General features: G+C 37.7%; 1 protein-coding gene across 1 annotated transcript in view; it reads left to right on the top strand.

Annotated features, from left to right (window-relative positions):
- NCKAP5 (NCK-associated protein 5) overlaps positions 1 to 27,354 on the top strand; it is a 92,756-nt gene that overhangs the window by 26,352 nt on the left and 39,050 nt on the right. Inside the window, exons 3-7 of the mRNA XM_010080326.1 lie at positions 1,601 to 1,705; positions 4,848 to 5,039; positions 5,528 to 9,381; positions 10,079 to 10,256; positions 14,412 to 14,490. Coding sequence (XP_010078628.1) covers positions 1,601 to 1,705; positions 4,848 to 5,039; positions 5,528 to 9,381; positions 10,079 to 10,256; positions 14,412 to 14,490 — 4,408 coding nt within the window. The remainder of the gene's footprint in view (positions 1 to 1,600; positions 1,706 to 4,847; positions 5,040 to 5,527; positions 9,382 to 10,078; positions 10,257 to 14,411; positions 14,491 to 27,354) is intronic.

Below are 27,354 nucleotides of genomic sequence, written 5' to 3'. Positions count from 1 at the left end.
TGAAAAGTATATTGGATACTGAGTGCCTGTAACATTTTAATCTCTTCAGAAATATATAGTACAAAATATGTTTATACAGAACATTGATCGTTGAAAATATTTTCCATAGTCTGTCTGCAACATATAGTACCTCCTGAAGAGACCTGGATGAATATGTAACTCTTGAGAAATTACTCCCAAATTTATAATTAGTAGCTTTAGAAAAAAATTAGTAGCTTTAGAATAAAATTGCTAGATTGTCTGGAGTAGATGCGTGAAGCATAGTATGCAGAATAACAGAGGCTATAGGAATTGCTGCCTGCTTTGTTCTCTAGCAGATGAATTTCTGCAGTGGGTCCAGCAGAGTGCCTGGGGAGAGGCTGGGCATAAGATACTGCATGACGGACATTTCAGGGCTCTGCAAAGAACTGTCTTCCTATTACTACTGCTTCACAGTGTGAAAGGGCTGTTGTGGCTACAGATTCTTTGACCAGGCTTTCTGGATGGACAGGGTTATGGGCCACTCATGCAGCCGCGACAAGTCTCCATGGTGCATCCTTCACAGGGTCGCCCTGGCAAAGCACCCTGGCAGGGTCTGCACCGTTTGTTCCTCCAAGCTGAGTGCCCTGGTCCTGAGGATGGGGTAGATGTGGTCTCTCAGATTGCAAGCCTGGAGAATTAATGAAAAAAAAATGAAAAGAGCCTGATCCAAAGTCCTTTTGTTGGAGGGGGGTTTTTTTAAGTCCTTTTTCATTTATTTCAGTGGACTGTGAGTCAGATCCATGCTGCCTGTTACATGATATGTTGGTCCAATGACTGACAAGACTGCAGATATTTCTTCTTTTGAAGTCATCGGACAAGGCATTCACATAAATCATGGATTTTATTGAAACTGCAATTAAAACAAATCAGGCTTAATGCACACTGAAAGCCTTAGTAATTAGTATACAGGTGAACACAGAGGAAAAGGCACAAGCTTAGCCATTCTTCCAAGCAAAACTGAAAAAAAGAACTCTCTATATAATCGAACAGCATGTGAATATTAATGCACAAAATCCTCTGAGTCCCTAGTTCCCTGATGCAATTATTTTCTATTCACATTAATTGTTCCTAGCAGATGACATTAATGACTTTGAGTTAAAATGTGTGGAAAGGAGGCCTTCAGCCGATCAATGCTGTTTAAAAATAGGGTCACTTCTGCAATCATTCACGCAAGGTGTAACAGCTCCTAAATAAAACAACATTAACGTGTTGATTGATTTATAAATGTTAATTCTGTAGTTCATTTTTACGCTCTTTTTCCTGAAACCCTTCAAACCCTGTGGATAATGGTGGGACTCGTTCATTTGTCATTGGTGCATGTGAAGTAATGATAAGTTGCAAAACAGTGACTAGAAGAAAAAGTAGAGTTTGTTTTGGATGAAGAATGATGTGTCTGCAGACAGGAACTCTTGGACAAAGTAAGCACAAACAGCAACATTTCAAATTAGGACAATTCCTCTTTCACCTCAGGGTCTTCATTTCCCTTGAAATTTAACAGCAGTTTGGAATTTTAAAAATGCTGATCTGGCTGCGTATTTGACAAATGCTTATGCTTTGCTCATTCCCTTCTGCCCCCCAGAAACTCCATTCACGCATCTTAGACCTCTCCTCTGGGGATTTGCTTTCAGAAGTAGAACAAAACAGAAGCCTGATGCAATCTCGAACTGCTGATGCTCAGATTCACGTGAGTTTTTTGTGCTGTCCTTGTACCCCTCATTGGGAACCCTGCTTTTCGCCTCTGAAGTTAGGGATGAGCCGTAAAGCTGATCTCTGAATTGAAACACTGTTGAGGCAGATAACAATACTTCTTCTTCCTTCTATTCTCTGAAATTCAATATTGTGTCCTCAGTTGATATAGCGAGCAGATAGTGTCACTGTACAAAAAAGCGTAAATCTTAGCAATGTCCCCAAGATACCTTTTTGGGTATTGATTACATCTCAGAATCTCTGAGAAATGGTCAAGGAGCTTTTTATTAAAGACCATGCACCATATTATTCATCCTACTTTTATGATATATTATGTATGAACTTTTAAAAATTCATGGGCTCTGCCTATTTTATTTTTTTTTCAGATGAGGTTAGCTTTGTGCTTATTTGGCAAAGCGTTAGCCAGTGTGGCTTTCATGTCAAAGAGAAAAGTAGCTTAAAAAACAAAAGTCACGTAAAGACAGAGGGAAACAAAGAGGACAAGAACAGAACACTGAACCTGTGTATGCCTTTGATCTTGAAGTATAGTAGTGTCATCAAAACTGTAATCTCCTTTGTAATACATTCTGTAATGAAAAGGCATTGTTTCAAAGGTTCACAAAAATCCTAACGACCCTTAGCATTGTATGTAATTAAGCCTTCAGGTTAGGTTTTTCTAATATAGAGTTCTGTGTCTTTAATAGTCTGATTCTTGCAATTTTCTGTCATTTCTAGTGAAAAATATGTATTTAAATTGTAGTACTACATTCAGGTCTTTTTACTCTAATTTTGTTAAAGGTAATGACTTAAGAGTCATGATTACAAAAAGTTAAAATTTCACTATGTCAGTGAATAGACCCATATGCAAGTTAAATATATTTAATTAATGCATCATAAACATACTATTCAAAGTACTTTCTTGGATAATTTAGGGAATAAAGGCAAATTGCAGGAGAAAAAATTCTACTCTCTCTGTAGTGATCTAAATGCAATCTAGAAATCGGGTAGATATCTTAATTCAGAATCTGTAATGGCATGATATTTTTGGCACATTTTCGCATCTCTTAAACGCTAAAGATGATTACAGTAGTATACTGTTCTTTTGCTTTGCTTTTACATCTCTGTTTTTCCCATCGCTAAAACTGTAGGACCAAATGCCTTTCTCCTTTCTTGAGGTGCAAAGGAAGCAAAGTGAGGGGATGGAAAGGCTCTTGGGCTAGCTGAAGATGACAGGAAGGGGAGGCAGTACTTGTCACTGTGCTGTGATCTCCTCTTTTCTCCTACAGGAGATTCTTATAGGAAAGGATTTTACAAGCATCCTTCCCTTAAACACTATGATGACTGGGACATAGCCTAGTATAAAGGGCAGAAATTTGACATGACATGTTTTCCCAGTGCCACAGCTGAAAGGCAGCAAAATAGCCAGAACAAGCAGATGCTGCCATTGGCCTCTGTACAGTCAGCCTTGCAGGGAATGACACTCTCGTAGCTGAGGAAGTTGATGAGAGAGGGTCTCCCATGGGAACCACAATGTCAGAAATAAAGAGTAATTTGTCTCAACAAAGCGAGAAAGTCTGTTTCAGAGCCAAAAACACAGGCGTCAGCTTGCCTCTGATGCTGAAAGATGTATTCTTCCCAGGGACAGTGGATTTAAAGGCTATTCCTCCTGCATCCATTTGACTTCTTAGAACATGTACCAATAACTCCCAGAAGTGAAATGTGCTCTTGCTACCTCTAAATGATTTTCCCATTCATAGGTTTTGCCTGTGACAGAGAATAATGATTTGCCCTGTAGTTACGTTTGTCAAAAACAGAACATTATTATGTCAGTTGAGCAATGAACAGCTGTACTGATGAACTCTTCAGCAGTAAAAATTCTGCTCTGACCCATTTAACTGAAAAAAGGTTCAACCCTAGTAGTAATAAATGGGAGGACATGGGGGAATAAATGGAAGAAATTAGCAGATGTCCAACAAACACATCAGTGTATGAGAAGTGCCTACAAACTGAGCATTTTTTCAGAGATTTGCATGAAGAAGCTGTGTCTGCTGCGTATATAGTTATGATAATTGTCTTGTGGATTCTGTAACTTTAGATTTCCTGTGTCTGAATATAAAGGTAAAATTTTCATCTAAGCTAAATTAGTTTGGGCTATATCTACATACAAAAATCAGTAAATATTGGTTGAGCTTGCACAATTACATTCTGCCTTAATGAAATCCAAAGCAAAGTTTTGTGACAAAGTCATGTCACTCTGTCTGGGGTTCTTGGTAATTAAAAAGATGTCTAATTCTGTAAGGAAACTGGAGAATAGCATAACAGAATGGTGCAGGCACTTAACATTAGAGAAGCTCTAACACTGTTAGGCAAAAGAGTATTAGTTTGAAAACAAATTAAAGGCATCCTAGATGCTCCTACAGAGGTTTAATATTTTACCTAAAGTGCTATCTACTCTTCATTACTCTCTTCCTCAAAGCTGGCACTTAGTCACAGTCAGCTGAAATTGCATTTGGAGAGGGGCGATAACTGCACAAGTACTAAAGGCAGCCATAAAGTGTCAATAAATTGCATAAGCAAGAGGCTTCAGCTGTCTGCAAGCGACACAAAGATGGATTGTCCTACGTCAGAGAGTTTCTTAGACAAAGCTTTGAACTAGATAGGAAACCAAAATTAGACTGTAATGGAGAGATTTCATTCTCAGTGGACATTCTGGTTGGGATACTAAATTAATTTACCTTGTCCAGGGTGTACAGCCTCATCTGTTACATTGTAGGGCTATAATGCAGTTGTCAAGATGTACTTGTATTCTTATAACTTTGTTTTCTGTGTCTTACTGGAGCACCCTGCTTATGTACAAAGCATAATTCAGATAGACTCGAGAATAATCTTTAGCAAAAGAAGATCAGAATACTGGTCAAGAATAAAGAATAAAATATGGAGGATTGTGGATTTTCCACCTCACAAATGAAAATGTTAGCGATTTTAAATTTAGTTCTCTGTACTAAATTCACCAAATGCTAGCAGCGTAATAGAGAGGTGTTAAGGATCTTACTTGTTTTTTCTTTGTCCTTTTTAATCAGAGGAAACTTAAATGATCTTTTTCCAGCCATAATATATTTCTATTTCTTCTCATAATTTAGGAATGCCAGCAGAATGTGAAATCCAGTATACCTGTCTTGAAATGCCAGAGTCAATTAAATGTGACAGGTCCTAGCCGCCTTTATCCCCGGAGCAGCTGCAGTAGCAGTGAACTCTCCCTCTCAAGTGCTTGCAGTGAATATTCCAGTGGTTCCTCCTATACTTGGAATGATGGGAAGACATGCAGCAAAAGGGTAAATCAAATTAATTTTCTTCATTTATTAGCTTAAGTTAATCTGAAACAAGATTAGTTGAAAAGCTGCCTATTTCAGAATTTTTGTCTCACTTTCTCCTCTCTTTTGTATTTAAAACAGTTGTCACTAAACTCAGTAAGTTCTTTCCCCCATGTCTCCCTCCCTCTTACTCTCCCCCCTTCTAATTTTTTGGAACAATTCCTTTATAACTCCAATTTGCTCACAGTTTCCTCATTTATTCTGACTTCTATTCTGTCTTTCACAATCCAAATTGTTCTTCTTTATCTTAATCCTTCCATTCATATTGTTCTTCCTACAGGTTTTAAATGCACTACAGCCTTCACACCACTCTGAAATCCTTTAATAAAAAAGAACATTTCTATTAATAGCAATGGATGAAATGCAAACTTCTAAATCTCTTTGCTAAAATGTTAACACTCTTTATTGACAGCATTTGTGAGTAACTGAGTTTTATTTTGTTTTAACAGTCATCCGTGAGCTGGGATAAAAGAATAAGCATTGGTTCTTCGCTCCCAAGCAACCTCTCAAGTCCTGCAGATGATCTACCTCCAACTCGTATCAAGGAAAACCATATCTTAGAAGGGCTGAAGAAATTACAGAAGCGAAAAATAATTTTTGAATCACCTTCAGTAATATCAAAATGGGGTTACAAAGATTGCATGAACTCTAATGAAGGAATATATTCCCCTGGAGTTAAGTGTGGCAGCCATAATGAACAGACTCATTGTAAGCCAATGGAAATAGGAACTGTTTGCATTGAACATAACAAAACTTTTTCTTACGATTCAGATTCACATGATGATGCAGATGATGACTCTTCATGCTTACTGTTGCTTCAGGAGGTACCAAGCAAAGACTGCAGGACCTATTGTAACAAATTAACTCACAGCATTTCTGACAGTCTCTTTGACTGGGATCCTAACAGGAAACATTTGCCAGAAAGAAGTTCTTATTTTAACTCAAAGGAGAGACCTGAAAAATTGACTAGTTTTGTCAGTGGATTTCAGGCAGAAGTGAAATCATGCACCAAAGTAAAGCTGCCTGAGTTACAGTTAAATCAAAGCCATACTAATACAGGCTGGAAGGACCTTAATTTTCAGCTTTCAGATACTGACGACAATGAAGTGTTGGATGAATTGCATATAGAAAGCAGTGATGAGAAAAGTCCATCAGATTTATTAGCAACTCCTTTTGCTGAGACGTACACAAAGACCTCTGACGTGCTCAAAGTCACAGAGAATTCTCAGTTTGTATCTACTGACAAAGAGGAAAAACAGATATCTGCTCACACAGACATTAGGCCAAAGACATGTAATTTCATTAAACAACAAAAGGTTATAAAAAAGACCTCTTCTGAAGAGTGCATTACAGTAATATTTGATGCTGAGGATGGTGAGCCTATTGAATTTAGCTCACATCAAACTGGAGTTGTCACTGTAACAAGAAATGAAATTTCAATCAAGCAGCCACAAACTAGGTCCAGTGCAGAGTATACTGAACTTATACCTCAGGGAATAACTGATTTGCAGACAGGAACCAATGCTAGAAACTACGCTGCTGTAGAAAGACCTGAAGATGAAACTGAGAAAAAAGCTCTTGAAGGTAATGCAGGGAATAAAAATACAGTTGTCCCCATGAATTGCAGTGAATCTTCATGCAGTGGAAGAGTGACACTGCAAAATGCTCCACGGCAAAAACTAGTGAAGCCAGTGTATGATGTATCATACAAGGCCCATTCAAGCTCCACTGTGCAGGCAGGAATCAGTCAAAAGCCAAACGTGACTAAAATACCCAGCAGAGGTAAATTTTCTCCACAGAAAACTGCAATGACAGAGAGCAAGGAGACACCTGTAGCTCAATCTGTGGGCCCTGAAAACCTTGAAAAATCACCTGCTCTGCCACCTGTAAAGCTTTCAAGATTCAAAAAGTCACAAAGTCCACCTCGTAATTTTGAATCAAAAGTCCCCTTCCCGGTTCCAAAGCCCCCTGCCCAACCCCTGCCTGGCTTGAAAGGTCCAGTCAGAGGTGATGTGTCAAAGAATCCAAAGAGTCAGAGACCAGCATCACCTCTGTTGCCTCAGCACCTTATAGAGCCCAGTGACTATGGAGAACCTCCAACCAGAGACTGTCATTGTGATTTAGCAACTGTAGAAGCCCGATCACCATCCCCACCTCTTCCTCCAGGCAGGTCAACATCCCTGTTGATTCGGCCTAATTATTCTCATTCACCACCTGTAGCGGTAAAGTTAGGAAGAGCTGGTCCCAGTAAAACAGCAAAAAATATATTGAAATTATCACCATTAAAAGGAACTGTGAACTCTGGCTTTCATAATCAATCTAGTCATGAAATGCAAGCAGAAAATGTATCTTCTGGGGCCAAAATTGAATTATCTTACCTTCGAGAAAATGCAGAAGAAATTATGCAAAATAAATGCATATCTCAGCAACCCTATAGTGCATGCCAAGGACTTTCCAAAGTTTCCACAAAGCAAGTCTGCCCAAAAAACCGTAATCAGCTGGGTCTCCACAGGAATCGTGAATTTTCCAACACAGATTTTCAAACAGACAGGTCCTTTTCTCTAGGTTGTCCATCATTGGAAACAACTTCTTCACAAGATGTATATTCCAGCAAAAAAGATGTTTCCAGTGACAGTGGGGTGGATCAGCCTCAAAAGATGCCAAACATTCTCCCTGCAACTCCTCAATGTCATACAACAAGCACAAGTGAGCCTTTACTGTCTCAGGTAAACAATTCCCCGTTGTCAACACTGTTTCATGGTAGTGACACTGCACATGCTGCCCAAAACTCTAATGAGAAAGGAATGAAAACCCGGCTCCCTGTAGGACTGAAATTATTTGTCAAATCTCCCCAACTTCTCCGAAAAAGCTCTACTGTACCAGGGAAGCAGGAAAAAGACAGTATAAATGCAGCTTCCAAAAGTCATGTGAGTTCAAGTAAGTACAAGCAGAATGAATCTATGAGTGTAACCACCAGAGGTGCAACGTATGCTGAAGTAACAGACTCGACATTTGATCCTGAAGTAAAAAATAATTTTACTGTGGGGCTTAGTATGGATACAGCATCATCTCATTCACATGAAAACTGCAGCTTGGTGGTAGACAGAGTAGATGGATTAGAAAACAAATTAGTTAAGAGATCTGTTTCATCTAGCAACAAGTCACACTTGAAGCCAGCTCTGGGCATGAATGGAGCAAAAGCTCGAAGTCAGAGTTTTAGCATTCATACAGGGGAAAAGCCATCTGTCCCTGTGACAGAAGGTCTCGGAAAAGTACGGACTCAGATTATTACAAACACTTCTGATAGAGGAAATTCTCTAACAAGGCAGAACTCAGCTGTGGAAGGACTTCAAATCAAGGCCATTCCTGGCTCAGCAGTGACACCAGAAACTCTTCCATGTATTCCTAAAACCACAGAAAATCCTTATTCTAGACAAGGTTCTCTTGGAAATACGAGTAGTTGCAATAGCCAGCATGGAAGCCCAAGCAAACTGCCCTTCAGATCAACTCCAAAAGTAGACTTGATTCACAACACTTCAAAATGTGACGGAAACAAACCATTTTCTCAGAAAGATGCACGCAGTCTGTCTGTCCAGAGTGAGAAAATCACAGAAAGTTTTAAACATGAAGCTGTAAGTAAAAAAAGTGTTCTGCCAGCAGAATTGGAGCTAGAAGCATCAGCTACAGTATCTTCCAAACAAACGTCATCATTTCAAAGCTTGGATGAAATAAAGTGTCCTCATAAACTGGAAGCAACAAAGTCACGAAGACAGCAAATATCTTTAAAGTTAGCAGAAGCCTCTGAGAAGGTTACTGATGTTTTGAGTTCACCAGCACTTCAACCTACAATAGAGGAGAAAGTCATGTTATGCATCCAGGAAAATGTGCAAAAGGGTCAGGGACAAGCCAAACCTCCTACTGCGGAGACTAAGCAAAAGACTGGGCCCTCTATAGCTAGTTGGTTTGGCTTTCGAAAGAGTAAGCTCCCAGCACTGAGTAGCAGGAAAACTGATGTTCCTAAAACAAAGGGAGAAAAAAAAGATGCAAAAGTTTCAGGATTTGGAATTAAGCAGGCAAAGTTAGAGAGAAGAAAAGAAAAGAAGAAGACTGATCAACACTGTGAAATAGAAAATGAAATTAACAGGAAAACAGACAATGGTGACATTTTAGCTGATGTCATGGAGAGCAGAATTATGAAACCTTCAGAAGACATGCCTGGTGAGACTGATTGTGAACAAGTCAGAGGTTCCACCACAGCTACCTACTCAGCAAAAGACAGTTTTATGAAAGAGCTTTTAAACAGGTAAAACTCTGGAACACAATCTGGGATGGGTTGTTGTATCCTGTAGCTTTACAGATGCTCAGATGCTAAGTTCAATGTATGTTCCTTTTAGTCTAAGAATGCATAGTAGCATTCTGTAGGTGCACTATCAGGACTTTAATCTCTACAGGAAAAAGCATTAGTAATGAGATGATAATTTTGTTCATATTACTTTGCTGACCAAACTGATGGTCTTTGAAACTAAAGAATGGCAAGTTACATCTGAGTTGATAGAAATTAAAACAATTCCAGAAATCAAGAATCTAGGCAGATGGTGTGTAAAGATAGAGGATAATTAGGTATATTTTTTAATGTATTCCATCTTCATGTATTGTAACCCACAAACATATATTTGATAACTAGTCAGAATTAATTACATTTTTAGCTACCACAACCTTTGGTCACAGAAGAACTTAGCAATTGCTATACTGTGTTTTCACATTTGCCCCACAGCAGGCCCAAATATAATATAAATCATTATACGTGAAAGACTAAATTGATATACTACCTGAAATTGCAAGTGACAGATTTGATCAAGGCTAGTTAGAAACATTTATCACTCAAAGGTCTAGAGACAGAAAGATACAGAGAGGTTACTTTAAACATTAAAGGAATGGAAAAGTAGAGTGATTGAAGAAGGGCAATGTAATTTATCAGAGGAATCACTCTCTACCTGCAGAGTTGATAAGAAAGCAGCTCAGCAGACAGAAAGTGGATCAAATAATGTTTCCTACAGGAGTGTGTCGAAGGGCAGCTCCCAGGGCTCCTCTCTTCATGGCAACTCTATCAGCTCACAAGGAAACCACAAGAAAAACAGCAACACAAAAGCTGATATGGAAATACAGAATCAGACCCTGGTAAGTGCTTTAGTACATGAAAACATTATTACCTTCTTTTTAACTTCTGGATGTGTTCCTTATTGCCAGTACAGACAAACAGGATAACAACTGCATATGTATGATAGAAAGATTTTGTGTAGCTAGAGAATTGTTAATTAATACAAAAGTTCACAGCTTGACTATAGGTGAGATTATGCAGCTAGTCAGGAGGATCCTACTGCTTCTGCTGGCAATTCAATTCCAGTGGAGGTATATGCACAATCATGCTATAATCATACTGTAGCAGAGTGAAATAATAGAACTGTTTTCTTCTTTTTTTTTCATTTTTCCCCTTTCGTGGAAATTGCGTGCCAGTGTTGAACATTCCTCTGAACATTATAGAAGTCATTAAACCTAAAAAGTGCACTGCTGATGGGGAAAAGGCAAAGCATTTGACCGCATTTGGAATATTTGTCACTTAACAGGGAATCTTTCAAGAGCAAAGCCGTACATTTGACCCATGTCTCTCTTTGACCCACAGAAGATCTCCATTAATGCCCTGTAGTTAGTTTTATGCTTCAATAAGGTACTAACTATACCTGATACTTTAATTAACCCAGTGAGTAGGAATGTTGCAATTTAGAAGAAAAATCACTTTATATTCTGTTAGCTGCTAGATTCTAGTTCTTGAAAGGTTATGTAAGTGGCTAACTTTTCTGCATTGAGAAGCATATACACAGAGTCCAGGATTGTAGCCTAAAGTCAGACTGAATGAGTGCCCTTCTTGGTGAGGCTTCTAAGAATTAACCTTAGAATTCAGTGAGAAATGTCTTGCCTTACAAGAGCCTTTCCCATGATGTTTTAAAGTCCAGCCACCAGGAGAACAGAGATGCTTTAATTTGGTGAGCATTCTTTTCTCATTCCTGTCAGCTGTTTTCACCATATTATTATAATGATTATTCACAATAATCACAGTTTTCACAAAATAATCTGAAAACTTGTGCAAAATATAATAGCTAACATGAAGTTGAGGCCATTACTTTTGTTGTTCTGATAATTAGTACTGACGTTTAAGATTCTTAAGGTTAAAGTATCGCACATATGGTTTCAGCTTCAGGCAAATGTTTTCATTTTAATGCAGATGTCTTTTTTAAGAACATCTGCAAGGTCATTTTTTAAAACTTACGGGGAACATATGCAGAATGAATGTGTTTGAAAACTTTTCCTCCTGACTCCTGTGGTATCATCTCTTCTTTGAAAATGTAGATGTCTCCTGCATTATAAAACCACAAATTATAAGCATATCTAAGGCTGTCCTTGTAGTGTCACTGAAAGGAAAGAGAGAGAATGAAAGTCTGGAAATGTGCAATATGCAGGAAATTCAATCCAGCTGATCTAGAACTTTGATAGCAAAGCAGAGCCCCTTATCAGAGCCACTCAGTTTAACTATGCCCCATTTAATATGGTCCTGACAGCTTAGGGTATATCTTCCCTCTACAGAAGTACAAAAAACTCTACACATGGCTTCCACAAGTTCTTTCTAACTTATTATTTTCTAATGCTGCAATAATTTGCTGTGCTTTTTGTCTGTCACTTTGTGAAGACTTTCTAAAGGCAGCAATAATAGTCATTTAGGTCTTTAAGTATATCTTCAAGAAACACACTTCATTTTATCAGGGAACTACAAAGATTGTCCTTAATATACGTAAATAATGGAGAAATGCTAATTATACTATTTAGTTTTTAAGGACATGTTAGTCATGGGGAAAAGGCGTTACCTGTCCTATACCACACACACTTGTTTGCTGAGAACCAAAGTATTTTTTGTATTGTTTTGAAGATTAAGTTGCATTATATGCTTCATCTTTTTGAGTCTCATATTGTGGTTTTTGTGGCACTTAATTCCTGAAAGAAATATCTAGTGCCAAAAGACTAAGGACATGTAGAATAATGAGATTAAAAACGTGCTTACAGTTCTTAACACTCACTTATGAAAGAGGTGTACCTTAAGCTTCCACAGTATGTGATATTTCATCTTGTCCTCCAAACTTCTACAAGAAAAACAGTGGAAAGTCTTTAAATTCAAAGTTCATGCATCTTATTACTGTCATTTCCAGTTATTCTTTGCTGTCTGCTTACTTTGAAGCAGATTGCAAAGGACTGTGTGATAGCTGTGACTGAAAAGAGTTGCACGCAGTAGAATAGCCTGTTGTGCATTTTTTTTTGCTTGTAAAAAGACAGAATTAATGCTTTTGGAGAAAACAGCATAAATCTTTTGAAAAGCCCTAAACTAAGAAGATTTCTTTTCTTTTTTGAACAATGCAAAGTGCATTCAGTCATACAGGTTCAGTGCGGAAGCTGCTGTATTTCAAAACTGCATGTCATATATATACTGCTTCCTTAAATCCTGGCCATAACATTTGTTAACATTAATTTTCTAGCAAGTTTTTCCTTTAAAACCCTATTTAATTTTTGATTATTAAATCTCTTCTCTTATGATGTGCCAGGTAAAGACTTGGGGTGCCATTATGCCATAACGTATGCACCAATTACCTTTGATTTCTGTTCATGCAAAGAACGTTATTGCTCGACTGCCACTGAATTTATGGAAAAAGCAATGTTCCACCAGTGGCAGCCTTGTGCGTTCACCTTCAGAGGGATACACTTCCCGTTAGTGTTCATCAAAAAAGCACTTTGCTCTAAAGGCCAGCCAACGGAAATACATAATCCTTTAGCCCACACCAAGGATATTCCACATTCTCCAATACTTTTTCATGTCCTTGGCTAGAGCTTAAGGTGAGATACAATCATTTTTGTGCTGCACTGCTTCATTTCATCTTTGTGATTTTATTACAGCCCAGTGTAATTCAGAAAAGCCATGGGTTTTACTTTGTGAGGTGGAAGTGTGGCACCAAAATCAAGATACCAGGAGTTTTGTATAGCACCGTCTGTCTGCAGTCTGTGTGTTTGGGGAATACCCAGAGATCTATCCTAATATTGTGAAATGTCACATCAGCAGCAAGCCACAGACCGCCACGCAGTCTGCAAAGTGTGAGAAATTGTTCTACCCATAATTTGATGCCAAATGATCAAATACTCTCCTCTTCATTTTCCATAGGCCGAGGAGCATTATTTCAGAAGAAAAAAGATGTACGCAAATCTCTGGGATTAAGAGATTATAAAAGCACTTTTATAAATAATAGAGAGCGAGTCTTTCATGTCTTACTGAAGCTAGTCACAAGAGGTCAATAGGGCTACTTGTGTAAGCCAGACAAGCAGAATACATATCATGATCAAAGATAAGTCATGCAAATGATGATAAATTCTACTGGTTTAGATAACAGAACATATTTAATGCTATTGTGAATGTGCTGTAAGTGGTTTAAAGCAGCAGAGAGTGATTAACAAATAATTTAAGATCTCTGAGATATTGAAAATATTTTTTTCTGCAGTGCTGGCATTCCTCCTCTCATCACCCTGAAAGTATCTTCATTCCTGTTTGATTTATGTAGCATGGCAGAAAAATATGTCCCTGGATCTGAGTTATGGCCTCTGATGGCATGTAATGGAGGGGGTTTTCGCTGTATGCTTGGAAGGTACTCGGATTATATATACACTTTGAAAACAGGAGTACAGAAGAACAGAGCAAAAATATGCCTTCATCTGAAAAAGAGAATATCTAGGGGATTTCAGTAACACGTACAGGCTCCTAGTGTGCACTGCATTCTTAAATGAAGTTTTTCTCTGTGTTTAGCTAATAAATGCTTTTAAACAGAGGTGGAAAAAAAAACCACCAAAGTTAGTGTTTGCAAAGTGAACTAGACAGATACCACATTACATACTAAGTTAACTTTTTTTTTTTTGGACAGAATCTAAAACATGGTATTTCTAGAGAGAAACAAATAAGAGGTCAGGAGACCTTAGTATAATTTTTTTTTTAATTTAGGAATAGTCTTTTGAGGAATTGCATCTTCCAAAGGTATTTTTTGACTGCTGCATATTGTGACTTTGAATGAAGTTAAAGTTGTTATCCTTAGACACCATTCTCAGAATGGGACAGGTTATATACTTCCACTTCTAGCTGCCCTGTAACTTTACTCTGGTTTATTTCTGAAAAGATATTCTGTAGTTATCATGAAGTAACATAAACAGAGTCACAGATGTTCTTCGCTTTTGTTGTTGTACTATGTACAGGCTAAAGTAGTCACAGAAAACCTGCAGGAAGAAGAGGAGGACACCATGACAAGGACTACATGTCAGAGTCATGTGATAGGTACAAAATTATATTTTACACTGATGTTATTGCTTTTGAAAAAAAACATGTTTAATTCTCACTTTGTTAGCCCACCTAATGTCAGCTTTACCCTCCATTTAGCTCTGTTCATGGATAGGCAGTTTTCACCACCTATATTAAGGATGAGTACATACTATTACCAGTTGTGGATCAATGCAATACTTGACAGAAGAGCTTTGGAATCTGGCTATGAAAGAGAATTTCAGCCTCCAAAACTAGTGGGTTACGTATAGTGGCTTTACTCAAAGGTTCTTGTGCATGATGCTTCCAATGGGAATAATACTGATATACGGTAACTCTGTCATCTGGCCTTGAATTAGTAAAATTCAGAATAAAATTCTGAGTAGTAGAATAATTACTATGATAAACCAAATCAGGAGGAGTAGCAAACCAGGTGTCTGTTCAGAAAACCTTAAAGCTGTTATTGAAAATAAAATTGCCCTTTCTCTATGCCTTTCAGGAGGGTGGCACCATCTACCCTGCTTCTTGGTTGGCATGTTCTAATTTTTAACCTCAGTCTATGTTAAAATATCTAGTGGGCAATGGAAGACAAAACAGAAGTCTGTTTGGTATGTGTATTAGAGCAGTATGTCACCGATACAAGGAACTGACTGAATTAAAAAGATTCTCCTTTAGCAAGTTCCCTTTGCAGGCAGAGACTGCAGCTGTAGTTGAAATCTGATTCAGTGTTTTCAGGACACTGTACGTGATTTTGCTAGCGAGAAGCTCTTGCATTTCACTAATAGCGTCAACCCAGCAAGTGAGGCTGAATACAGGTATCGTGTTGAAACACACTTTTCTTTGGAGTAGTAAGAAAATGTTTGCATGCTTTATTGATTTGTGCATCCTTTTCAATCCCAAGTTCAGCCAAATAAACTCTGTCTGTCTTACTTGCAGAAAAAATCCCTAAACTATTCTTCCCTCTCTAAGAACCGAGCCATAACTTGGCTCCATTACAGCAAGTAAATGACAGGAACTTTGAACAATGCGGTGTTCAGTCTCTGAGGGGATTCTGCAATTGGGTAGGCACTAGCCCTGAAAAGTGAAATACATGCTCCTCAGCCTCTGAATAAAAGACTTACTTCTGTTACTAGAAATTGCCCAAAAGATAATAACTCACTTAAGATTGCACAGAATTATTTTTCCTCTGACCGAAATAATTATTCTGTCTCCACCCCGAAATTCTGAAAACCTTTACTTTGAGTTGATGTGAAATACTTGGGTTTAATTTTTTGCTCCAGATCCTGAACAAGAAAAACAAGCTATTTGCAGAGCCTTTTTCTGAAAAGACTCCAGTGCTTCTGTGGTGTAATTGGTGGTTGTGGCTGAGACTTAATTGTTATATATTTTGATATATTACTTTGTTATTGGGTTATATTGCTTTGTTATTGCGTCCTGAAATACGTCATGCAGGTGAGTTTTGAGGGCATTGATACCTTGGTCCTCCCACAGGCACCAAATCTGAGTCTTTGACAGGCCATAGTGGTTATGGAGCAGGTTGGTTGGCGTTCCTCAAAGTCAGACTTCAGTTGTGTCTTGCTTTCATGAGGCCCTCAGTTACCTGGGAGAGGTCACCACTGTGGTTCCGGCCCTCCTGTGCACCAAAGTCCTTCTTTTTCACCTTTTTCAGGGCTGATGATGTGGATAAAGTGACTGGTAGGTCTGTGGTCCACATCTATACAAGTCCACATTGCATAGTGCTGCAGAGGTGCTGCTGCCCTTGGAAAATTCCTATAGCTTATACAAAGACCTTTCCATCATCTGAATTATTCCAATTACAAAGCCATCTTCTTTTCCCTAGACAATGCCATCTCTTAAAGGCTCAACACAGGTTGCCAGCTATCCCTGTTCTGCCTTGTCAAACCATCTAGAATAAATCAAGGAGTTTGCTCCAAGGATCTAGTTGTTAATGTCAAGAAACTCTTTGATGATGAAAGACATTATGTGTAATAGACGGTATTGGCACAGTAAAAATAATAGAAGTCTAAGCAAATTTGTTAACATTAGCACAGTGAGTCCTAATGCAGGATGTACCAGTCGTTACTTATTTCAGTAGGACAAGCCCAAGCCTGGGAAATTAGAAGCATGGCTCTAAGTGCACTTCCTGAATACTCCTAAATCAGTATCATGCTGTGTTTTATTCTGCTCTCATCAGACTATGTTTTATCTTACGTTGGTATTTTTGCTGCTGTATGTCCGCATGGCTCTTTGTGTATACCAGGCTTCCCTAGGTCTTGTTCAGGTTCTTTAACCAAATTCCTTGATAGAGGCTCTGGAATTTTTCTGATACAAAAGTTTTCATAGAAAGATACTGGTTTTTTTTCAAGACTGAAACTCTGCAGCTTTAAGAAACATTCATTTGGAACATTTCCCATGTCACCTTGCAACTTTTAGTCAAACCCATACACAAGGAAGAACTTGTGAAGATTACAAAGAACTTGTTGGTATAGAGAATTACCTGAAATGTGAAAGAGCCAAATTTGGGTTTCTTTGTTCTCAACTCCTAAGCTTCTGGTTGTCAGAAGCAGAAGGGAATGATACGGGAAGGATGGCTCTGTAAATGCTGCTGTCAAGCACATGATAGTGAGACAGGTTCTTAGTCTGATCAAAGTGCATTTCATGTCCTCATGGAGGCTTTTGGACTGTTGTTTTCATGGAACAGTTTCACAGTGTTGGGGGCTCTTCCAGAGCAGGAACATCTTTGAAATCTTGAAAATTCCACTGGGTTGTAAATTCATTTACTTCATTCTTCATCATTATAAACAGTTGTTTTAGGAAAACAAAGTTCACTGTGGTTTTGTAGCACTACTTTTAAGGAGTTTATTCTACTGTTTTTGATCTAAACTGTTAACAAAACAGAGCTGAATGTATAGAAGATGTAGAAAGGCTATGATTAAGCAGGGAAGATGTTCTTTACGTAATAGGAAAAACACATGTTGCTGGAGTTGTCACTGTAAAATACCAAAATTGACATCAGTTCTCTCACTTAGCTAATAAACAAGATGCATATAACTGAACAGTCTTGAAGGTTGGTATCATATAAGACAACGCTCGTTCGTCACTTTCTAATAATGAGATACTCCTGGGTGTGTTGAACAAAAAATGTGTAGAATACCAGTCGCTAGGTTTTTAATTTATTATCAGTTGTTGATCTAAACAAACTTAAGTATTTTGCTGAGTCTTTGGATTTGCTAAATTGAAAGAATACAAGAATGCACAGATATGTAAAATTTCCTTTCTAATGTACCTGTATCTCAGGAACACATGATCATTTCCATATGAAGCAGTCAGTTATACTGTGCTATACTGTACTTAAACATATATTTTAAATATTTAGAAAATTTTTAAAACAAAGATATATTATACCCTGGATGCTTTTTCTGTACTATCAGTGAGGATGCCAAATGTGGCCCTGGCAGCACAGATGCTACCTGTGCTCCCACTTCCCACAGACAGGAAACATAAGAATCCATGAGTATCACTTTCAGGTACAGTCATCTTCAGAGCTCCTTCCTCAATCCCTTTGCAATAAAATAGTTGGGTTTTGAAAGAGTGATGAAATGGGAAATGCTGATGTACCTAATAAGAGGAAGGACATCATGAAAAGGTTGACTTTCCCTTCATGTCATGAGAGACTCCCCAACTCGGATAGGGACAGCAGAGTCTCCAAATATTCCTATAAATAAAATTCTTTTATTGAATGCAAAGACGATACATCAAGCTCCTGACAGTATTGTTCCCATGTAAACATAAAGAAGCCTTCATTTTACAAAGAAAAAGAATCCCGTTCCCCCAAGGGAGTAGAAGTGTCAGTGTTTGTCTTGAATTTCCCCATTGTCACAATGGCCAAGAAAATTATGAGACAGTTACAAATGACAGCTTTACGCAGAGAAGTTAATAACTGGGCATCTTGAGAAGAAAGAAGCATTTGTGAGGAAGTTTAATGGTTCATGTTTCAAGTACTGTTTCAAATTAGCAGCCACTCCTGGAAAAGTGTGATTGTATTAATTATAATGTATTAAGAGTTTTCATTGATAAACAGCTTCAAGGTAAAAGCCAAAAATCCATGGAACAAGAAAACGAATGCTAATTACTGAAGAATTAATTCTCGCAGACAACTTCATATGAGAATACTATGGCGTACAGTAACAGTCATACCAAAGACAGTTTCCTTGATTATAATATTCATCTGTTATGGCTAAAATACAGGTACAGCATATATTCACCAGCCTAAATAAGCTGGTGAGAGGTGTCTGAGAAGTTTTCAAGTCTATTCTTAAATTTATACTCAGGTTTTAATATAAAGAAAGAGGACTATTTTTAATGACAGATATTTCTGTGTAAATACGTTTGTTCACCATGTTGGATTTCTGTCCTTAGCAATTTCTAAATGAATGAAACAAGCACTTCTTATCTAAAGCACTGAAGTTCAGGGAGCACAGGAAAGCATGGACAGTTCATCTAAAGGAATTATTTTATTGAACTGGAAAGTTTTTGCTTTCAAATGTTATCTTTAATATGTCTCTGATTGAACTAAAAGGCCAGATTCATTCTTTAATAAAAGCCTGTTGAGCTTTGACATCAATTACATCACTGCAGGTAGGTTTTGTCCTCAGAATTACATCACTGGTAAAAATAAAATAAATAAATAAAATCTGAATAGACCTGTAGTTCAGTTGAGCATTGTAGGTACTCTAGAGAGCAAATACTTGATAACGCAAGAATTGGTAGTAGCAATCCAAACAATATCTGGATGTTGTTGGTACTATCTGCTCCACTGGAAGTGCAAGATACTACTTACTGAAGTTGTACGGGGAGTTAATTCCCTGAGGCAATCTGGGGTTAGAATCCACAGTGGAAAGATTCACAGTTCGTAGAAAGAAATTATCTGTGCCATTGACCCTATTGTTTGTTTGGAGTATTTCAGGAGAAATTCAGAGCCAGGCAAAGATAAAAGTAGTCAGAATTTTTGAAACTTTGAAGACTTGATTTTTGTCAAATTTTCATTAGAGGTCCAGGTCAGTTGCTCTAAATCAATTGATCCAACATTAAATCATAACCTTGTAGATACTGGCATTTCTATAATACAGAGAAAATGCCGGCAGATCCTTAAAAGGGTTTTGAAAAGTCTCTAGCTGGATAGAGGGTTGGGCTTCCACACTATCAAAGCAACATTAAAAGTGCATTGTAGACTTCGCTGCTTTGTGCTACAACAAAAACACACACTGAGGTCAAGGGGTTCTTTTGTAGCTCCGCTGTAGCCCAGCGCTCAATTCCATTAAAGTTCTTGATAATCATCTGCCTTATAGCAGGCTTTATCATTATTTTTTTCTACTTTCCAAGAACAACCTTGCAGAAAGGTTTTGCAGTTGAATTTAAAGGCTTTTTTTTGGAAGGTCTGTCTTTTAAGCAACTTTTTGGAGATTTGTCTTCTTTAGAGAACATTTGACTGAACCTGTTAGATACGTCATGTTCCAGAAAGGAAATGTTGTTGGTATTTTATATGTTGTGTTGTGTTTTAAAGTCTACCCCTTTGAGCTTTTTATGTAGCAAAGAAAAGTGATGGAACTACATTTTCAGTAGAAACCAGGAATGTCCTTCACAGCAAGTTTTATAGATAAGTTGCTAGCAACTTGATAGCAGTTTTGCAGATACACTGATAGCAAACATTGGACATATAACATGTTGCAGATGTAAGTGGGCTTGACTTAAAATGAAATATCAGCATTATAATAATTTGTATTGAGATATCAAAATACTAAAGATGATAGCCTTATCTGCATGTTCTGATATTCTTTTATTCATCAACCAGTAGCCATACTATGAAACTATATATATGATAATAAAAAAAACACACTTTCATAAGCAGACTTTTCTATGAGGAGAAGGACTTGCATTCTTTTTAGTACCCCAGGTAAATTTGTTTGACTCTTCTTTCTGGTTCTTCTATATGGTTTTCCTACAGCTATACCCATTTACTGCCAAGATATTATTTTCTCACCTTTCCCCTCATGTTTTGTTCTCCTACATAATTTAAAACTGGTGGTCACTCTTCACTGCTTGTGTGGTGCCTCAGTATTGCTCATTATCTGACTCCATGAATGTGGACCATGATATAGAGCCTGCCTTTTTGTTTCCATACCAATAACATTTCCAATGGACAGATCATTGCTCCAGTGTCATCTGCTCTTTTTCTCTTGGTTTCTTTCTGAAATCTAGATCCATTGAACACCAGAACTGAAAAAGTATGTTTCAAATGTTCTTTCTGAATGTGCCATTTAATGTACATGCTCATAACGCTTAACAGTAAGTTATCCAATTTCCTATTCCAAAGCTTGGTGAAAACAATAGCAGTTCATCTGCTTGTTTAGTAAGCTTGCACCAAGCTTCCAGGAAGAGAAGAAAAAATACTGACCACCCACCTCTACCAAACAAAAGACTTGGTTTTAGCCACCATTGTGTAAACTTCTAAAACTCTGTGTGTTTTTACTGGAGTACTAAGTAAACAGCTAGTAAATTCATGTTTTCTCTTTCTCAGGGAATGGAAATATATGTGAAGGAAACAAGCCTGATTAATGTGATAAATACATTAAGTCTGACATGCATCATCCTAAAACATGTCCATTAAGCCTGACATATTTGAGCAAACACATTTACATTAAAGAACGCTCAAAACCTGAAGACAGATTAGATGAGGTCTGTAATGAATTACTGAAATAAATGTAACAGAATAAGTGACAGAGGAAAGATGGTGAAAAAATTGATCTGCATTACAGCCTGTGCATTTAGTAAAGAGAGGTGATCCACATCACCATGGAGAGGCAAAAGGATAATCCAGAAGTTGCTTAAATGTCAGGCAAATCCTTGGACACCTCTAATGCATTTAATGAAGAACAATATTCAACTGATAAAATGTCTTTTGACTGCAAAAGAAATCCTGTCTTGTCATGAAGTCTCAATGCCTGAGAAAATAACTTATCACTGTCAGTGTTAATTCCTTTCATCAGACCATTGATAGAACTTGAGAAGAACCATTTAGCAATCATCTTATCACTGATATAGCAGTTGAATCATTCATTTACACATGATCAGACAAAGGAAAAACATTTGTTTTATCTTCCCCATCACCACCCAGTAAAGCTGTGGAATACCTAGAAGTCTCTACATGTAGGGTTGCTGTCTGTAAAAGCCATCAAACAAAACCAGTTCTCACCAAATGTGTTTCCAGCCTGGGTCTGTTCCTATTTCGAATCTGCATGCTCAAAAGTGTTATGTTTTGATACAAGCTGTGATAAGGTATTAGATTTTTCGTGAATCCCCTATACATGAGCAATGCACAAGAATGCAAGAATGCAGACAGGTGGCATGTGTCGAAGTGCACAAAGAACTGAACTCAACTGAGTAAAAAGCAGTTACATTTGTACTTTCACTCACCTAAATACCTCTGTTAGTTCCTCAAAGTTTATGCCATTTCATGCCTCCATCTAGTATCCCTGAAGCATTTACATTTTAACACAATTATCAAGCACTGTTCTTCCCCTTTGGTACTTTAGAATCTTCATTTTCTGATGCTTCAACACCATTGAAATGACCTGGGTCTGTGGTTTACTTACTTTTCTGAACCAGAGTAGCTAAAATGAGGCATCACTGAGGGGAAATCCTGTTTAATAACCAGTAGGGATTGCAAGAACAACTGATGGTCTTGTGTGTAGAAACACCCCTAGAAGCACCTCGGTTGGAAGTCCTCCTGCTCAGGGACTTCAGTTGAATTTTTAATATCTTCAAGGTTATTGTTCTAAATCTGTCCGTGGCCAACGTGCCATTTCTTTGGGAGGCTTTACACAACATTTATCAGTCCTGTGTTCTTATGCTGCAATGTTCATGTTACTGAAGATTTGGCGTGGTGATGCTGTGGAGTGGCCTTCCAGGGCAGTGTGGAGCAGCCTTCTGCATTTACCAGCCCAGGACTTGCTCATCAGAAACAACTCAGACTGGTACATAAAGCTGATTAAATAGCCTCTCCTTCTATTGAGTTGCTCTGGGTCTTTTCAGTGGAATTTTATTGGTGTGTGTTTTTTGTACGGGTGAGAAGTAGCCCGATCAGCAGAATGGAGAGAGCTGCGAGAGGAACAGCATTCTGTGGGTTTGGGCTGGATGGGATGAATAGTGTCTGCTGTACTGTGTTCTTGGTCCTTGTTTGGCATTTGGATATTTCTGCAGGGATTAATTTTGTAATGATGGTCTGAAGGAGCCTATGATAACAGAGTGAAACTTTCTGTGTGTTTTTCTAGTTGTTACTTGTGTTCCTTGAAGATGATGGAGAACCTTGCCAATGTGAATAATAAGAAACTAACATCCATTAGTGTCGTCCAATTTATGTCAGCTTACCTTCTTCACGGTCTGGCAAAGACAAATCATTTCTTTGTACTTTAAAAGATAGCACACATAGCACTTGTCTAATTGCCAATTCTTCTGCAGCACTGCTGCAGCCTACTGTCTAGCTTGTCTTCCTTCTGTGGAGAGAATTAATATTTTGGATCAACACTTCCTTATTAGCCACAATGACTTGCTGTTAATTTCCTTCTTTGTCATTACATTTACTCACCCAGAAATACCAAATTTTATCACTAGAATGAGAAGAAGCGTGGGTCTTTATACATTATGTGTAGGATACAGTCTAATTATTATTCATGATACTAAGAATCTGCTGGTCTCATTCAGGCTTAAAATGTCAATTAAACAGGATGGCTGGGTTCTTCAACTCTGAAGTTAATGCTGCTATGTTGATTTACACTGCTTTACAGTCTGGCCCAATCTATATTCATTGTTATCAGTCAAATCAAGACTGTGCCTGATGATCATACCTACTACAGAATAGTACATGCCAGTATTCTCTCAAATATGAGTCCTTCTATTTGAAACTTTTCTACTTCACACATTTTTTGCTTCTGGCTAGGACCATCTGCAGATGTGTTCGTGGAGCTTCAGTCATGCATTTCCTCTTAACTAATTCATACACCTGTAGTACAACTGAGCAAACTGAAAAGCATTTTGAATGAGTATGTGTTGTTTTAAACATTTGTTTCAACTGTGCTCACATGGAATTTGTGCTCCTTTTCTACAATGACATCTGGTAGAATTTTTACAAAAAATACATTTTCACCTGCATTATCAATTATATTTGAGCTATATCGGCATATGCCGTACCAAATTCTCACTCTGAAGACAGAATGCCTGTTCCTAATTTTGTTCTTGTCCTTGCCATTTTTGATTGGGTTTGAGAAGCTTTGATTCACGTCTTCAGTCAGAGAGATGAATTTTTGACATTTTATTATGCTATTAGCCATCATAGTGTATCGTAGAAAAACAGGCTCTTAAAATCACTATAATAGAGAGATAATACCTATACAATTAGTGCATTGTTTTTAATACTAGGTAAACTTGAGAATTTCTCAGTGTTTGGACAATCCACTGTGAGGCAAAGTAAAAGAAATCAACAAATACCTTTACACTGAATAATTTCCCTACTTCCTATCTTTAATAACAGGTCCAGTATGTTGTTTCAAAATGGTCATTATAATGGTGTTTTTGGAACACCATGTAACATACCTTTATTTTTTTCCCAAAAAATAGACTTCCAAAAAAAATCTCTCTTCCTTCTTCTGGCTTTAAATCATGATGGTTTCTTACCGGCTCGTGCTCCCATGCAGTTAGTTGCACAGTGATTTACCTGGTGTGGAGGAGCTGAGCTTGAGTACTGAAATGGAAAGATTGTAGTTCGCCTAAAAGTTACTCAAATCTCTCTGTGCTCACTCTGTTACTAAGTTTTAACTTCATTAATTAAGAAATAAAATCAGTCTGTTTCAGGTGTGCATGTATATTTGTAACTGTCTATTAGAAGTACCCTTAAGCCATCTGCAGGGCAGAACTAAAAATAAATTATTTAAAGCTTCATTTAATATTCATGTGGCTTTAATTTCAGTCTTTTTTTGTACCAATAAACAAAAAGCAGTGATGTTACTAAAATAAATAGAGTATGTTCTCCTGTGTATTTGGAAAGCCCAGAGCTTCCTAAGCACTTATAAATTGGTCTGTGCTTACCAAAGATAGCATTTATGCTTAAAGCACTATCACTAGTCCTATCTGTTGGGAATAAAAAAATCAAAGAAAGTGTCTCAATGTGAGTGAAACCAAACTCCAATTTATAAGAGAGTTCCTTAAGAGCAGGTAAATCAGTGGTTCCGTCCTGTTATCCTTAAACACTACAAATGCACTAATCCATGAACAGAAACCCTCAATGGAACAACCAAATGCCAGCAGCAAATGCTCCGTTGGGCACTGTGTGCAGCCCATGTATCTGGGATGCTAAGTGTGACCTCTTCTCTTTTGTAACTGCGGTCTAATGCAGTTATTCCCAAACTTAAGTTACACCAGCTGCCTCTAATCATATTAGTAAAAATAACAACCTTAATGCTTCTTGCAAGTATTTAGCCGCTTGCTATTAATTCCTGAACAGCCTCCAAAAAAGCATTACTCATTCAAGTGATTGCAGGTTGGTTATATACTGATTGCCAGACTCCTAGGTTCTTTATCCTCATGATATTGCTGTGTAATGGGGAGGTGTGATTAGCTCTGTGTTTTAATAAGAAGAGATAGGCTTGTGGTTACATGGAAAAGGCCTGGCTGAGGCAGCACTTAGCTACCTCCTGGGTAGACCATAAACCCTCCTTTCTTGGGGTTTGCTACTTTTGGGTACAATTTCTGAGAGCTGGGATATGTCTTTTCTGTTAGACAACGGCAAAGGAAGGGAAGAATTCGTCCATGCCTTGAATGAGCAATCCCCAGTAAGAGGGTCCTTAGACAGTGTGCAAATGTTAGCTCGCAGCCTTTCCCTTTCAGGGTACTAAAGGAGACAGAGGTTATTCTCAGTGGAAAAGCCTGGAAAACCCACATTTCTGCATTGCAGCAGACCTGCTGCTTACCTTGGATTCACTCCTTGCATCAGATGTGAGGACTTCTTTTTCTTCTCAGCTATTACTCATCTGTAAGAATTTCATAAAGATAGTTGCAAATCTGTACAGCTGATTGGCAAGCGCAGAGGTAAAACCAAAGGGGGATATGCAGCCAAAAAAGGAGATAGCTCCCCAAAGTATTTCAAGTATATTGACAGCTAGGCTGCAGCTGGACTGCATTTAATTACCTTTTACACAGAGCTTAAAGGTGCTCTTCATATGAATTATAAGTCTCAATATTTCTTTTCTAGTAGGACTAAAATTGCATCTGTTTCTAATATCCTGTCTCCTGAGAGTACTGAGCAGATTTTTATAAAGAAAGTATAAAAGCGTAATACAGAGACATCATTCCAGACATCATCGGTTGTGGGAGTTCTCCAGCTGGAAGCTGTGTTAAATACCTTTGTATCTAGTAGCCATTGAGAGATGTGGAGTAGAAAATTCCAAGAATTATCCAAGTCCTTTTTCCAACTCATCTAAAGTTTTGTTTTCTGTAACAACCCTGTTCCAAGTATCTTGCCACCGTTCTTTCCAAGCATGCAAGGAAGGAATCTAGATGCCTGGAGGGGGATAGGAAGCAGTTATTGAGGGGGGGGAAAAAAAAAAAAATCCATAGATAACTGCCAAATTGGAGTACCAGATTATTAGTACTTGCTAATAATTAAAACCAATCTTTTGATTTATTGATAGAATTGTGTTTTATGGTGGGACTGGAATTAAAATGAGGCAGCAATTATCTGTTTCAACTCAGAAAATACATTTCAAAGATGGGATTGTGATCATGGAAAACTGTGAAGACAACTGTCAAACTATTTGACAAATGACATATTGAAGTTGGTGGGTTTTGCAAAAAAAAAACCTTTACTAGGAAGAAGCAATAGAAAGCACACTGAATAAGTCGGTAAATTCTGTATTTATTGTGTTTGTTATTATTATTGTTGTTATTACAAATAAGCATCAATTGTAATACCAGTTTGGAGCAGCCATGAGTGAACTTCACTTGTAGGTCCATCATTTGAAAACACACTGCACAGTTCTCCCCCCATTTGCCCTCCCTTGGTGTACATTAGAAATAATTCCATTTCACCAGTGCAGTACCCATGGGAGTATCAGGGCTGTGAAAACTTTTGTCTTTTCTAGTTTTACCTAGGACGGCCTTCAGGATTTTTTAGTTTTGCACACTGGCTATGCTTCAGATCTAGATAGAAAATAATAATGCATTCATCTTTGACTAATTGAAACAAATTATGGTGTAAACCCAGAAGGAATAATCTACTTAAAATTGCCATTGATTTGGCAGAAATATATTCCTTTTTTTTTTTGTGGTTGCTTTAGCATTGCAGATGAAGAGAAGGATGTGCAAATAAAGAGATCTGTTTTGCCATCTGTAGTTTAAGTTCTTCCTGCCAATGCCACATGTAGCTTAAAGATGTTTATTAACTGATAAAGTAATTTTGCAGAGACCTACTTACATTTTAAATATTATTCTGAAAAAAACCCAAAAAGTATTAATTAATAATTTGGCATGTTTCAAAATACTAGAAAAAATTATCTTCCCTTCGTGTTTCAGAAGAAAACAACTACATGTTCTCTGGTTCCCTGTGTCAGCTTAGTAGAGCTTTGAACTTTCTAATGCAAAGAAAGGTAATCTGTTAGAATTTGTGTATTCTGTTACTGATGGGAATTATGCCCTTTAATTTTTAGTGACCTGGACACTCTTTGAAGAAAGCCCATTCAGTGTTACATATCTCTCAAAACCTTCTTTCAAGGCTTAAGTGAGTCTGTACCTTCTGAAAACAGCTTGCTGGAAATTTCCCAGTGAAACCGCTCT

The sequence above is a fragment of the Pterocles gutturalis genome, unplaced genomic scaffold (genome assembly GCF_000699245.1).
Source record: "Pterocles gutturalis isolate BGI_N339 unplaced genomic scaffold, ASM69924v1 scaffold10184, whole genome shotgun sequence".
Classification (NCBI taxonomy): domain Eukaryota; kingdom Metazoa; phylum Chordata; class Aves; order Pterocliformes; family Pteroclidae; genus Pterocles; species Pterocles gutturalis.
The sequence above is the reverse complement of the archived record's forward strand: the minus strand, read 5'-3'. Positions and strand labels throughout refer to the sequence as shown.